We start from the raw sequence: 15,483 nt of genomic DNA, 5'->3' as shown, positions 1-15,483 counted from the left end.
GCATATAGGAGTTAGGCCCGGCCTGACCCTGCCCTGCCCCTGGCTCAAAGGTGCTCTTTCAGTTCCCCCCTTCCGCCTTCCTCTTCAACCCCCCCATCCACCCCTCAAACCCCTTCCTGACCCCCTCTCCCGCAGCCAACTTGACCACAACCGCCAAAAGCCCGTAGAACGTCTCCCAGTTTCTGTACTCTGTCGTCACTTTTCCATCTGCCCCCTCAACTTCGATAAACTCCTGGATTCTCTCACATTTGAGCATCCAGTCGGGCTGCGGACCGATCTGGATCCAGCCGATCCTGTGCCCGATTACCTTCTTGCTGGTGGGGTCGACGATGTCCTCCAAAATTGAGACGCGCTCCTGAGACTTGGTGGATGGCTTGGAGTCGGGTGAGGTGTTGAAGTGCACGTCGAAGGTGAAGACTGTGCCGAGGTGAAATTGGTCTGGGGAGGAGGTGGTGGAAGAGGGTTGGGAGTCGATTTCGACGAGGCGGCAGAAGGGGTTCCAGGAGGGGTCTGGGGAGACGTTAGTACGTGATTGAGAATAAGTGAAATAAATGGTGAGGTGAGGCAAGCTGTGATCATGAAATACAAGAGATGGTTCGCAATGAAGAACATGACGTCACAGTCGAGTGTTGTAAAAGTTGAATAATTGAGACATACAGTCTGCCGGGCTGCGGACGATATCAAGACATTTTGACGGGGGCGCGTTGATGCGGGTCGAGCACGCGATTGAGAAGCTGCCGCCGGCGCCGTGAGACGGGGTTGGGAGAGGCGCGGGGAGGATGGCGGCTTTGTCGGCGGGGAAGGCCGTGTCGGCGGGGAGGGAAAACGGAGCCATTGTTTGACTAGAGCGATGATGTCTAGTTGGAGATGTCTCAATGCAAGAACCAGAGAGAAACTCGGGCGGTTTTAATCTGTTTGTCGATGATGGACCACGCGATAATGTTGGAGGTTGGAGCTGTTGGGTGTTGGTTGATGCCAAGAAAATTGGACATCATGTTGCGGCGTAGACCTTGCCCCCCCTCCGTTAATTTGATGGTCACATTATGAATTGCCCTGTTAGTTTGTTGCTTCATGATTATTTTGGTGTTCTCAATTGAGGTGGTTCTCAATACAACAAGGTAGGTGTCTTGATCACGGTCTGTCTGAAGCCAGACCAGCCAGATCTACTCGGGTTGTAGGTGTAAGACACCGGATGGGATGGATGTGTATAACGGACGATAAGGCAAGTTCTCCCAAATAAAAATCCAGAGAGTTGATTTCCAAGTTTACAGTACACTTACTACCTACCCGCCATTATATAAGTAGAGATAATAGCTTTTCAACTGCATTTTCGTAGATTTAACTATATACCATATATATACTACTAATATCTTATAACCATAATTACTCATATATTTTTACTATATACTTTAATTTTTTTAATTGTAAAATATTTTTATATATATAATTATATATAAATATTATTACAACAATAAAAAATATAGTAGGAATAGTACTATATGTAATGTAGTATACCGCAGTAATGTCAATAAAATAAAGCTATTTGTAAGTAATATATTGGCCTTGGTGGATAGTGAGCTTACTTAGCTTTAGCAGTTGACTTATCTGTGAGTGCCTAATTGTGGCTTGGGTAGGTGTTAAGGTGGTAGATACGGCCTTTTTTTCTAATGTTAACTCTCTAGAATTTACTTTGGAGAACTTGCTTTATCGCCCGTTATAGATGTGACCTGTAAGATCTGGTATTAACCTCGTCAGGCATTTAGGGATCGGAATTGGTCTGTGACGGGCATGGCGTGGGATGGCGCTCCTGTAGGTGATGAGCTAGCGACTTCATCTTCCAACTTTGACGGCTGTCAAGGGATGGAACAGACCGTTGAGCAAGATGTAACAGACGAGTGCTTCTATTGGGCGGCCAGACAACTTAGGACTCTCAACCGATTAAACTGTATTGCAAGTCTCAATGCTATCTTCAAGCGTCGAACAACAACCTGAGAGGTCCGTCCAGTGACTTCTTTAAATCCCCTTGGACGCCACAAACCACCGACTCTCTTTCATCAGCCATCACGACGTGCCAGGCAACGCCGTCTTTCTGGCAGGACTGCACAACCTGGAAGACCGCTCCTGCATCGGAGACGGGCGTCGACAAGTTAAGCTTTCTTCCCCAGAAACCACAAAGAGATGCGAATTGCCAGCCCTAATCGCAATCTGTCCTGCCTGGTTCGTCCGTTTGCACGCCGTTCCGAGCAACCAAACGAAGACGGATTGACTCTCGCTTGACCACACATCTATACTATCTGTTTACCCCAAAATGCTCGACGGCAAGATGGACCCCAACGATGTCTATCCATCAAAGCCTTTAGAGCCCACCGAGGTGTGTTGACTCGACATTGTTTGACCGGCGTAGTCACTAACTGGAAACCATTTTGATACCAAAAGCCACCATTGGCCGCGCCACCACAACAGCAGTATAACGAACCTATGCCTGATGCGACGGGACGCACGTCACAAAGCCAAGATGTTGATATGAGAGATACTCCCCCAAAGTCACCGGAGGGACACGATTACCCAGATAGTGCCGCAACAATGGGACGCTTGGAGCAACCCATTCCTTTGGCACCTCGGGCACCAAAACCGCGGCAACAGTCCCCCCGGGAACCCCCACCTCCATGGCAGCCTGTTCACGTATCGCAATACGGACACACAAATCGACAACCGATCCCAGAAGGATACACAGTACAGACGACGGTAGCTACGGGCCAACAAGCTCTAGTGGTACCTCAATATCACCCTCCATCAAATTGTCCAGCAGCGTCTGCAGGACAAGCGCCCCCAGTGCAACCCTATCGTCCGCCACTGGTATACTCCCCGTCAGTTGTTCTCTCCTTCGATCCTGGGTATCAGCATAGTTTGAAGCCCAGGATCTATCGCCATGTTCACCGCGGCATTATTCACGAACTTGGTCAGTCTGTCCCCTCTCTCTTGTCCACCTCCCGCACTTTACAGCACCTAATCACAATTTTCAATAGAGTGTATCCCCATGGTCTACAAATCCGCGGGAGAAGAGACCAGGGTGATCTGGGAAGTTATCCAGGACGGCCATCACCTTAATTATAGTGATGAACCGAACTTTCTCCTGTCCCCCTAGCAGTTGGAGGAAAGGAATCGACGTCGAGGTGAGACATGAGGCAATGGTTAACAATACAAATACCCATCATGTGCTGAACAACATATCACTACCTTGGCGTTGCATTTTTAGGGGACTTGGTAGTAGGAAAAAGACAGCGGAAATACCTTAGCGAGGCAGGGCCCACAAAATGTTTGTAAATAGCCAAAAACAACGCAAGAACAAGAACTACCTACATGGCTCTGTCCAATCCGAGGGGTTGTACCGGCTGATACACTGAGCACCGCTCACTCACTCTGTCAGGTACAACATATGAACACAGCTACTGTCAATCACATATGTAGTTGACACACGACACGGGGCTCAATTGTGCACCGTTGGATACCCAACCAGGTTCTGAACTGTAGGTATATTGGGAAAGGTAGTCAAGGTGATTTCGGGGGGCTACCCACCTCTCTGTCACCCTCCCCTTTTTTGATTCTTTGGTCCACGAGTCAGCTACCTACTCAACAAGTGGTAAACAGATACACCAAGAGGTGCGGCGTCGCACAGCACAATACACAGAACGCAACACACACACACACACACAGGCAGCTTTCCACCACGCAGATCCCACCCATCAGATTCACCTTCACTTCATCTCGATATGAGACACCACCAGTCATGGTCGAACAACAAGCGTCTCTCTCTCTCCCTCACACACACACTCACTTGATGGAGAAACGTGAGTAGAGTGCCCGGCTGACAACGTTGCACAGCATGCTCCCACATGTCTCAACACCTCCTCTTTTTCATTGTTGCAAAGCTTCCCACAGCCGTTCACCCTCATCATTCTCTGGATTTTGTTGCTCTCTCAGTCACCCTGATCTAGTACCCCCGCCTACGGCTATCTAAAGACAGTCAAGAAAACTCACGTAACCGCAGATCTTGAAAATACAAAAAAGGGGCATCACCCCAGGCAACAGCAACAACAACAACAAGAACAGCAGCAGCATTTAGAGCCCTGACTCTCAAGGTAATTTGACAAGACAATGACACAACTTAATATCATATCCACTAACATACCCGTTAATAAACAAAAGCTCTCTTCCCCAACTTCAACAAAACTCTGTCAGAAGAATAAAACGTCCAAAAAAGCCAAACCTAAAGTTAACCTACCCCCAAAGAATAGAAAGATGGCCCCCCAACAGAAAAAGAAAGATATAACCCCTCCAAAAACGTGGTGATATACATAAAAGGTTCAAACACCTATACCAACTAACAACCCCACACCGCCAAATGAAAACGCCTGTTAAACGTAAACAAAACATCTCGCTTCACCCAGTCAACCCCCCTCAACAAACAAAAGACAGGGTATTTCGCAGAAAACCTCTTCAACATCAAGAAACCTCTCCCCCCCCCAGAATCACCCCATCAAACTTTTGACACTGCTCGCACTCTCCAATTCCATCTCTCTCTCTTTCCTCCCACCACCTCCAATGCCAACCTGATGCCCTTCCATAACCTCCACCACCGTCTTCTCTCCTCCCTTCCCTCTCCAAGTCCCACAAGCAACAACAGCTGATACAACCGCCACCCCCAAAAACACCCACATCATCTTCCCAAAACCGCCCACATAAACCTCCACCACCCTGTTCCTATCATCGACCCCCAGCCTCAAAATCCCATACAAACTCTTATGCACCTCCTCCAACCCCTTCCCCTTCAGCACCCCGCTCAACTCCCCCTTAAGGCGTTGATTCATCAATATCCCCCCTACCGCCAACCCCAGCGCGCCTCCAAACACCCTCGCCTGCGCCACGGCCCCCTGCGCAGCAGCCAAATCCTCGTTTCTTGCCTCCACAGCAGCGATGATGGTAGCGCTGGCAAAAGACAGGCCAACTCCTAGTCCATACACAGCCGTAAACCCCAATAATTGCCCTAGGGGAAGTTTGTTTCCAGCGCGGGAGTCAAACCCGACTGTTAGTCCCAGTCCAAGAACTTGGACTAAGCTGCCGATGATTAATGTATGAGAGGTGAGGTCCCTTTTCTTGGAAACTAACCCCCCAAGAAAACTTCCAAAGGCGCAACATCCAAGCATAGGCAACAAATGAACCCCCGCCCAGAGCGGAGAGTCAAAATATGCAACCTGAAGCCTCTCGGGGATGTTAATCACGAGGGCGATGTAGACGAACCCGGATAGTAACGTGTTGCTGTTCACATCAGTACCAAGTTCAGACAGGGGGAAAAAGACAAACTTACACCAAAACACAAGCATAAACCCTCCCCTTGACCAACCCAACCGGAAATATCCCCTCAATCCTCACCTTCCCGCTTTCTCCCCCTCGATACAAATACCACTCCCACACTCCAAACAACACAAAACTCACCACCGAAATAGCCAACGACCATATTATGACCGGGCTATCCCACCGCCAGACATACCTCCCCGCCTCCTGCAGCGCAAATACCAGCAATATCGACGCCAGCGCCAACAGCGTGTTCCCAATAAAGTCCACCCTGGCGATCTTGTGCCAGAACCCCCCCATCTTGGCCCCCTGGTGTTGATACTCCTCCTCCCTCCTCCCAAACGCCATCCTCTCCCACGGCCACAGAGTCAAGATTCCCACCATGGCCAAGACCCCAACCGGTATATTGACCCAAAAAACCCCCCTCCACCACCACCCATCACTTATCCCCCCTCCCATCACCGGCCCAAGCACAAAACTCACGCTCAACGTGATCCCCACCAACCCCCCCACCACCTCCGGCCTCGCCGGTCCTTGCTCAACAAGACAAACCTGCGCCAGTGAGTACAGCCCCGACCCTCCCACTCCCTGAACCGCCCTCCCCGCAATCAACTGCGTCATTGAACCCGCCCAACCGCACCAGATCGACCCGAGAGTAAACAACAGCCATGCCGCCAGCATAATTGCTTTGCGGCCGTAAATGTCGGATAGCTTGGAGAACCCCACGGCAAAGGACATGTACGTCAGGAGATACGAGAGGATGATCCAGGAGATGTCTCGCGTGTTTTGGAAATCGCCTGCTATTCTGTAGAGAGAGGTTGAGACGATTGAGGTGTCGAGGCAGGAGAACATTAGGCCTAGGCAGATTCTGAGGCGGGTTTAGAGGAAGTGGAAATGGCAAGGGGTTGAAGATGGGGAAACATACACGAGAGTTAAGAGGACCTGACGCATGACTGGTCTCTTTGAAGGTGGCTCTGATAGCTTCTCCTCTTCAAATTCTAGTTGTTCGGCGGTGTTGGTTACTGTCATCGAGGAGGATATCGAAGCGGGTGATGCCCGGGGGTGGTCCTCGCCATCCATCGAGGACAGGGATGGGTTGGGGTAAGAGAGTGTCATTGTTGGCGGCGGTGTTGTTGTTGTTGTTGTTGTCATTGGTGTCCTTCGTGATCTTGGACTATGGAAAGGCGACTTTGCTGGTGTTGGTGACAATGACTCGACCAAAAAAGACCGCCTATGCGGTGTTGGTGTTTGTTGTTGGTGTTGTCGTCGTGGCCTCACCGTCCCGTAAACGGTCCAGGCGAGCCAGTATAATGTCTTGTTTTTCCCCAAAACTTCGAGATACCCAAAAATCAAAAGACCTCGGCAACAGTAAGGCCGTTGCGCAAACGCAGAAATGAAAAGCCAGGAGTACAAAGTTGGTTGGACTGGTAGTTCAAGTCTGCTTCAATGTAATGGAGCCAAGCGGATGACAGGACCCGGTCTCCTGGTTCGGTTCACTGGGGCAGTCGTACTTGCCCTCCCTCTCAGTCAAGATGGAGTCTGAAGCAGCAGCTCAAGACGAAAACTGCTTGGTTGCAGAGAAAACCCACCTGGGAAAGAGGGGATCGGCCTCCCAAAAACCTCGATACTCCTCCTGGTTACCTTAAGTAAGAGCTTCCTCATCCTTAACGTGCGCTCTGGACCACTTGGCTGATGACTTGTCTGACCACTTGACCAGACCGGGCCGCCGGGGCCAGGCTTTTGCGAGCGGAGATATGAGACAGGTTTGTACTTGTTGCAGCGATCAAGAGACATCGAGAATATCCGCCTTGACTTGCAGTGTCTCGCTTCTCACTCTCGCCCGCGACAGCAACAATGCCGGAAACAACTGCGGATGGCTTGAGGCCGTTTTTTGACGTGCTTTCAGGCCCTGTGCTGCCTACATGGTGCCACTTGAGCAACAGCATCCCGGGCAAGACCGACTAGAATCTCCCCTTGAGGAGTGAACTCCTCGGATTTGAGTCTGACTCTGCCGAGACCGCATGTTTCTCTAGGGTGTGACAATGATACAGTGAGCAATGACGGGTTGGTTGTGCCAAGTGTCACGCGCATACAAGATGCTCTTTCTGGACCAGGATACCATACGCAAACCAGAACGCTGAGAGGGCAGCTGCATATGAGAGTCACTGGGAAGTGGTGGTTTCAGGGTACAGGGCGCGTGGCTGAACTCCATCAGAGAGGCCTGATTCACTAGATCTTGGGGACTATGCCTTGCTCTTCTTGTTCTTCGAGAGCTGGTGGAATCAGGTGAAACAGGGCGAGGGAAATCTCGATGGCCTCCCTTCCGTATGCTCATCTGACTTTGTGTCATGTATGACCAGTATGATCACTCGTATCTATCTGAGGTGATCTGGTCTCAGGTGTCCCCTTCTGGTTTAGGGAAACTGCGGGGAGGATTCTGGATATGGGACCGCGTCCGTCCGGTCTTCCCGCGTGGTGATACAGATAGAACCATGCGCGTTGCAGTGCCGTTGCCCACGGTTGGCCTTGGGGGAAGGTACTGGTGGATTGCGGCATCTGTGGGTGCAGCAGGATCTGATGCTGTGTTATGAAACGGCGCGATCCAATGCCTGGGACGGTGATAGGAGGGTGATGCTGTCTCTGATATCTATATGTTGTCTCCCACGGTGGCGGCCATCGGTCTTCCTTTTGCCTCCTCCCGCACCAAGACATGCGTATTGCATTGCGCCAGAAGACTCTTTGTCATCCCCGGGAGATAACGAATAGATTGCTCGCAGTGAGGTGCGGGAGCGGAATCGGTGTCAAGACCAGAGACAACGGGGCCCTGGGCTGGGGACACGGTGGCACGTTGGCAGTTCAGCTTCATCAGAACGATCGAGGTAGGAGTTGGTGTCTCGAAGATCAGGCGGATGTCTGATTTAAGAGGGGAAGGTGTGTCGTTGTGTTTTGCGCTTTCGATCTGGAACTCGACAGGTGGTTCTTGGACAGATACTGAGGAAGTTTCTGGAAGCAATTAACGGCGTGGGATTAACTTGTCAAAGACAACATGAACCGCTGGAGCAGGAACGAGCGACAGGACAATTGTTCCTGCTCCTCCAGGTCCTCCGTCGACCACTCCTCTATGGCAGCTGCGGCCAGCTAACTGTTTGGCTGCGTCTTGAGCTTGAGCCGCGAGAAAACGCGCTCTCTCTCAGGCTTGAAGCCTCTTGACTTCAGAAGACCTCGAGCATCATTGGTGTCATGGTTTCCGCCAGTTCTCAACTATCAGCTGGTGTGTGGAGAAGAACACCTCTTTGTGTGTCGGCCGAAAACATCAAGAGACCGAGGAATTTCGTCATGTTTACTTACCGCCGTCAAACCGGTGAAGAATTATAACCTTGTCTGTCGACCGGTATGGATACATAGCGGCTCATCAAACCGCCGGTGGCCATAACTCCATCAACAGGAGGAGAAGGTGGGTTCGAGATGCCGCTTGCTTTTTGATGCTGGTGGTACTTATACCTCCCTCATCAGCAGTTCTGAATATCTGGCTGTCAGTATCCAGCTTTCACCATCAGTCAATCTCAGTTCAGCTTGTTCCTCGCATTCTAACTCTCACCAACCGCTACCATGCAGCTCGCCAAATTTGCCATCGCCTTCATCGGTCTCTTCACCGTCGCCGAAGCCATCAAGAACTGCCAGAGCTACACAGCCGATGTGAGAGAGACTCTCTGGAACTCACCCACCGAGATGGACTGCTACGCCATCCAAGCCACCGGCGAGAGCCAAGAATGGTCCATGCAAGTCCTTCCAGCCCCCAGACACCACCTTGACAACGGTCCAGCTAACGCCGAAATAGTACTTACAAGGCCTCTGACGGTCAGGTGCAGCTTGCTGCATCTGCTAGCTGCCACCTCCAAGTTCGGGTCAATGGCGATGGCAACGAGATTACCTTTGGCAACCAGGATGCGGCTGAGATTGTCAAGTTGGCGATCTCAAAGTATCAGGCGACTCTCGACGGTGTTTTGCGTGTTGGCGGACAGGGAACAGTGACCTGTGGCGGCAAGTCGGCCAATTGGTCTATCCAATAGATTGGGCAAGACGACGAACTCTCGTCAGACAATTCACTGTCCGCAGGCGGTACGAGTAAAGGAGGAAGATTAAAAGAAAAAGAAGCAGAAGGCACTCTATGATGACCTTTACTAGAAAATAAAAGCAATCGAAGAAGAAAAGCCGTAGGTGGAACCGTACCTACAAAGGTAGTAGAAAGTGCAAAAAGCTCACCAAGTAGCGCAGTCCCTAATGGGAGGTACTCGGCTACGAAAACCACAGGTTTTACTTTGACTCGAACGGACGCCCCTTGGTACTCTTTGGTCCTCTTTGGTCCTCCTTGGTCCTTATCCAAGTCCGTGCCGCGACTCCCAATACTGCTAAGTCATTTGGCAAGAGCCGAGTTGGGAATCTCGTTCGGTGATGAAAGGTGCGAGGAACTGGTACATATACCGTGGGAGCAATGTGGAGGGAGCAGCTCGATGTTGGCTGTTTGTTTACATTGGGGAAGTCCCACTTGCCCCTGAGGTACACACACCCTGATGTCACAAATACTGGTCAGAACTGACGAGAAGTTCAAATAATTTGCTTGAAGTTGATGGCTTGACACCCTTGATTCAGCCTGTTATTCTCGAGTCCCAAGTGCATCTTAGTAACGCGTACTCAACATCTTGACTGAGCAAACAGTTGCCCGTCAACAGCTATGAGAATCATTATTTAGCACAAACCGTGGCACACAAACAATCCACCTGATTGAAAGGCATGACCTCATTACCCACGGCCACGTCAGTCGAGCCTCCCGTCTTCATCTGCTCTATGGTCCTAGTTTTGACAGCCGCCAACTCCTGCTGGCAATTTGACCTTGCACAAAACGGGACCTTGAGGTTTCATTTCCGTTGGACACGGAAAAACACATCGCTTTCAACTTGGACCACACCGAGATCCTGAGGCTCAGTCGAATGTCATTTTTGCCACTACAGAACTGCGCGGATCGTTTTGCGATGTTACCCTTTTCCTTTAATAAGGTATATTTCTTCCTCTAAGAAACCAAGAGTATTAAACACTCAACAAATCCATCTATGTCGTCGCACGACATGATATGCTCCCCTCACTGTTTCGGATGCTTGCTGTCAACCGCCCGCTCCCTCCCCCCATCCACCCTTTCCGAACTCGCTCGAGGGTCTTGTTTGTTGTTGGTCATGCCGCGCGCCAGCACAAGTCCAGTGAAAAGAGACAGCTTTATATGGACGGTATTACGGCAACCAGTCCGACGAAAACAAGTTGCATACTCGAACCATTCCCCCCCTTTTCACGACGGCCGACTCGTACCCGACCGTCCCACAGATCTCCAGTGCGTCATGAGTGGGAAAAAAATCTCGCCATAAAACACTATTCGGCACGGGCTAAGGCCTCGTGTCTTGGTTGTTTCCAATCCTGTCTCTGTTTACCTTACCTTCTCCCGTCTCACACACGTGGGAACTTTTCTTTCTTGCCGTCATGCCTCCTTGATCACACCAACTTTCAGATCTTCAGTGGACGACACAAAATTTGGGACCATCCCCTTTTTGGATTTCTCGTCAGACAATGGAGCTGCCGCCGTCGTCGTCCGCGAACCAACCTGCCCGCAACACTGGAAAGTTGCGCCGGCTGGTGTCCAGCGTCCATCGCCATGTGAAGACGAAGAGTAGGTCCCTGTTGTCTCCGTCTGAGACCTCGGCGGAGCTGGAACAGTCGGACTTGCAACGGTGTATCGCCACCGTGAACTCTTACTCCAACCATTTGGGAGAGCTTAGGGGGCTCTGGGAGCAACACAACCACCTGCTATCGTCTCAGCCTGAGAGCAAGCAGCGGATTGACCTCATCATACAAAAGGCCCGGGCTGATATTGAGCATTGTGGTATGACGAATCGTTTGTCTCTTAACATGAACAGCATACTGATTTCGACACAGAAAAGATCCTTCAAAGATGCTCCCTTGCCGGCCTTGACGATGACGGCGAAACTCGCATGTGGAGAAAACTGAGGTGGGAGCTTATAGACAAACACAGATTCGAACACCACAAAGCCCAGGCCGAACGCAATGACAACACCATCACGACTCACATCTTTGCGCTTCACCACCTCATCCTCGACCGGGCAGTCAGCAAGCTTCTCAACGGCACGAGGGCTCCAGCAACCAACTTGGCCACAGAAAACAGTGGTCATGGAGTGAACGGAAGCCCCCCAGGAAATGCAGGACTGACGGTGCCTCGGTTGATCGTTACACGTCCTGGACTCCCTGCCAGCCCACGTCCGGTTCGTGGCACGAGCACGCCCCCGCCTCCACGGCCAGTCGGTGCTGGGAAGGGGAAGCAATCTTCCGAGCAGAGACAAAGACCTTCATCGGAGCCTTTGCGCCAGCAGCCGCAGACAATGACGGGAAAGACGTGCTGCAATCACAAAGGGTGTCATGCTGACGGTCCGGAACTACCGATTGAGGAGGAACAGTCCGCGCCAATAAAACACCAGGATGAGCCCCCAGTGGATGGCACAACAACCTCGACAACGGATTTTGCTGCTGCACCGACAACAACACCACAAGCTCGGGGGCGTGGAGAGAAGCGTCTTGGGGGTCCATGCTGCAGTAAGGGGGAGAATATCGGTGCTGATGTTGGGGGCATGGGCATCAAGCTCGTTCACTGATAGGCTGAGGGTGGGGGGACGATGGAAGGTATGGATAATCGTTGTATTATATACCGTTTCAGTCATGTCTTTTCTTATTTCTGGCACAGACAGTTGCTTAAAGTTGATGGAGCAAGCGATGTATAGGATGCATGTCTCGATCGTCGTGGACGACGGATCATGAGAGCATGCTTGTGGCAATGGCAAATCTACGCTCATTTTAGCAATCACGAAACTGGGGAGAACATTTTTGGATGATTCAAACTATGAATTATGTAACTATGAATGATGCTTGTTGCACGCTAAACAAATGGGCCCATATGAAACAGTAACGTGCTCAGCAAATCTTGAAAGCATCCTTTCACTCAGCCTTTTCCTCAGTCTTGGGCTCTTCAACAGCAGCAGGGGTCTCCTCCCCTTCCTTGACCTCCTCGACAGCCGCAACAGTAGGAGCCTCCTCCCTGAGCTGCCAGACCGCCTCGATGATACTCATTCTGCAGCCCTCTGGTCTTTTGACGCCCTATTTTTCCCCCCAACTCTGTCAGCTAACATTCACCATAAGCAAAAAGAGACGTATTGTTGAGAAAAGTTAAAAAAAAATATTACCTTGAAAACAAACTCCCCCTTTTGATTCCCCTCCCCGGCCTTGGCGAACAACTCTCTGAACTCGGACTCGGTACGCTCCTGCGCGTTGAGCAGACTGAGCATCACGACATCCATGCGGCGCATGACCTTTTCGTCCCAGGGGTCTTCCTGCCCCGACCCCTCAAACAGGCAGTGATCATTAATAATGATGCGGGCGCCCGGCTTGAGGGCGGGGACGAGGTTGCGGAGGATCTGGAGCGCGTAGGGGGTCGAGTAATTGTGGAGGATCCAGCGGAAGAAGTAGACGTCCGCCTCCTTGGTCACCTGCTCGGTAAAGAAATCGTGAGGCAGCAGCGTGATCCGCTCGGCGACCTGAGCGTCGGACGAGATCGGCTTCGGCGCGCTGTCGACCGTCTTTTGCAGGTCCTGCACGACAAACTTCATGTTCTTCCACCTCTCCGCCAGGGCGACGCACATGAAGCCGTGGCTGCCGCCCACGTCGACCAACGTTCCCCCCCTCGCGTCAATCTCACCGAAGTCATACCCGCCTCTTTCCACGTCGACGAACCAAAACGGCTCGTAGCCCTCCCCGCCCGTCAGCGACACCATCGCTTTTCCCATGCGCTTGGCTCTGTCGGGGTCCTTGCCAAAGGTGACAAACATGGGTTCTTTGTCGACGGTGTTGAAGGCAAACTGGAACCCGGTCCGGGTGAGGGAGGTGGCCTCGGGGTGGGTTTGCAGGGCTTGGAGGACGTGGGCGGAGGCGGGGAGGATGTCCTCCCCGTTGAAGCCGACCCAGGCCTGGAGGTCAGAGTCCTCTGCCAGGACCCTGGAGGCGGCCGTGTGGGCGATGAGGCCGGGGGTGGGCTCGTAAAAGATCTTGTTGGTGATGGCGAGACGGATCAAACGGGCGAGGTTGATGGGATCGAGCGTGGTTTTGGCCTGGAGGTCGGCGAGGGAGATGGGGGCGTCGAGGGGAACGAGCTTGGCGATGCCATAGTGGTTGATGGCGGCGAGGGCGAGGGTGTCAAGGAACTGGAGCACAAGTCAGTATTGTGAGGTGGTGGTGGGAGCGAAGAATAAAAAAAACACACCTCCCAAATCCCCCATCTCACACTCTCCCTCGGCCCATGAGCCAACAGCCCCAGCTCCTTCGTCGCCGAGATAATCGCCTTCCTGCTCTGGGCAATTTCATCCGGCAGCTTGGGGAAATCTGCCGGGGCACTGGCGTCAAAGCTCGGCATGGGGAGGTCATGCTCTTTCATGTAGGCCTCGAGCTTCTCCGTCTCCCTGGTGATCTTTTGGGCCAGGGCGACCATCTCTGACGTTGTGGCCGGCGCCGCCGGACCCGGGGCCACGGATGGGGTAGCAGACTTGGACGAGGTAGCAGCGCTAGTACCGTTCGTCTCCGTGTCCTTGGTACCGAGGAGGGAAGCAGAGAGGGCCGAGAAGGAGCGGCGGTTGGACTTTTTGAGGTCTTTGGTCTCTCCCTCTTTTGTCGAGGCAGCATTGTTGGAGCTGCTGGGGCTGAAGATGGAACTGAGCTTGAGTTTGGCCATGTTGGGCGATTTCAAGTGTGGTTCTTTGTCGATAGAGGCAAAACTGAATTACACAATGACAACTTATGTCCTCCGAAAAAACCGGGGATACCGAACTGAATTCCGCCAGTTGAACCGTCCTATTAGGGGGGATCCGTTAGTCGAGTCCAACCGGTGCGATTTCTGCTCGGGGGTGAGATCAGATGAGTATCCAAAGGGAGATAATGGCGGAAGGATGATGAGTAGCTCGCTCTTAAACAGTCAACCATAAGCCACATCTCGATCATATGGCCCCCAGACGATAAGCAGCCAAAAGTGATCACGTCCAAATATGTATGCATGTATCCATGTTGGCCTACAGACGCCAGCAACAAAAGAAAAGGTCACATACCCGCAAGTATCAAAATTCAACGATGAGCCACCACGAGGTGAAACCTGGAGTCAAAAATTCCTATAAGTCTGTATAAGCCAGGATCCGACAGAAAGGTTCTCATGTGGGACAAGGCGACCCGGGGCCGTCTCGCTGGTAAACGTACTATGCAGAAATGGCATGGGATTGTCTCATTAATGTGGTTACACCGAGATACAAAACTCCAGTTATGAACGTCAGCGAAAAAATGAATAAATATAGCAATGCTAATAAGTGATCACGTCCGGCTTGGAGAGCAAGGGCAGAAGGGCAGAAGGCAGTCGATCGGCCGATATATCTGCGGTTGAGCTTCGTGATGGTGTGTGTGTGTGTTGTGTGTGAAAAGGGATGACAGGGGTCTCCTTGCAAGTACAAAGATCAGTATCTTTGATATGCTTCTTTTGTCGGATGGGGGGAAAAATGAGAGAGGATTGCAGTCCGTGATGCTAGAGGTCCTTCACGCACATAACCGGGAGAGAAAAAGTCTTACCGTCAAAGCAAGAAACGCAGGTTGCCGACGCTTTATCGCCTTTTGGCAAAAGACCCAGCAGACGGGCCATTCCACCCCAAGGATGGCTAAGAGGGGGTTTGTGAAGGCACCAGGCCCCCTTTGGAGGGATAATCCCATGATTCCAAAGGGCCAAAAGGGGTGAGCCGCGACTCCAGTTGGGACTCCGTTCGACCTGCCCATGCCCCGCTGCCCGGAGCGTCCCCAGTATGGAACCATGTCGTGGGTGCCTGCCCCTGCAGGTGCAGCGAGACGGCTCCTTTCTGTGCAGGCTAATGCATCCGCGAAGGAGGATAGTGTGGTAATTCAGCAAACTATCGTCTTTTTCTCAAGTAAGATCCGTGATGCCGTCAAGTTGGTCCTACCGATTCTTTTCGGTATTTGACTCTGGTCTACCTACCG

The 15,483-nt window shown here is 51.8% G+C and overlaps 5 protein-coding genes across 5 annotated transcripts; 2 read left to right on the top strand and 3 right to left on the bottom strand.

Annotated features, from left to right (window-relative positions):
• Positions 1-58: 58 nt before the first annotated feature.
• Positions 59-835, bottom strand: PODANS_1_17080 (uncharacterized protein; the record flags this gene model as incomplete). Its single annotated transcript, XM_001907122.1, has 2 exons — positions 59-510; positions 658-835. 2 exons carry the CDS (start codon positions 833-835, stop codon positions 59-61), a joined length of 630 nt encoding a protein of 209 aa, XP_001907157.1.
• Positions 836-4,529: 3,694 nt separating this feature from the next.
• PODANS_1_17070 (uncharacterized protein) lies at positions 4,530-6,204 on the bottom strand (the record flags this gene model as incomplete). The annotated part of the gene is made up of 2 exons (XM_001907121.1): positions 4,530-5,316; positions 5,366-6,204. 2 exons carry the CDS (start codon positions 6,202-6,204, stop codon positions 4,530-4,532), a joined length of 1,626 nt encoding a protein of 541 aa, XP_001907156.1.
• A 2,757-nt stretch (positions 6,205-8,961) lies between these two features.
• PODANS_1_17065 (uncharacterized protein) lies at positions 8,962-9,422 on the top strand (the record flags this gene model as incomplete). The annotated part of the gene is made up of 2 exons (XM_001907120.1): positions 8,962-9,125; positions 9,191-9,422. The coding sequence occupies 2 exons, from the start codon at positions 8,962-8,964 to the stop codon at positions 9,420-9,422; spliced, it is 396 nt and encodes a 131-aa protein (XP_001907155.1).
• Positions 9,423-10,965: 1,543 nt separating this feature from the next.
• PODANS_1_17060 (uncharacterized protein) lies at positions 10,966-12,062 on the top strand (the record flags this gene model as incomplete). Its single annotated transcript, XM_001907119.1, has 2 exons — positions 10,966-11,278; positions 11,332-12,062. The coding sequence occupies 2 exons, from the start codon at positions 10,966-10,968 to the stop codon at positions 12,060-12,062; spliced, it is 1,044 nt and encodes a 347-aa protein (XP_001907154.1).
• A 340-nt stretch (positions 12,063-12,402) lies between these two features.
• Positions 12,403-14,185, bottom strand: PODANS_1_17050 (uncharacterized protein; the record flags this gene model as incomplete). The annotated part of the gene is made up of 3 exons (XM_001907118.1): positions 12,403-12,561; positions 12,648-13,661; positions 13,721-14,185. 3 exons carry the CDS (start codon positions 14,183-14,185, stop codon positions 12,403-12,405), a joined length of 1,638 nt encoding a protein of 545 aa, XP_001907153.1.
• Positions 14,186-15,483: the final 1,298 nt, after the last annotated feature.

This window comes from Podospora anserina, chromosome 1 (assembly GCF_000226545.1).
Source record: "Podospora anserina S mat+ genomic DNA chromosome 1, supercontig 4".
Taxonomy (NCBI): Eukaryota; Fungi; Ascomycota; class Sordariomycetes; order Sordariales; family Podosporaceae; genus Podospora; species Podospora anserina.
Note: the sequence above shows the minus strand (reverse complement) of the source record. Positions and strands in the feature narration are given on the sequence as shown.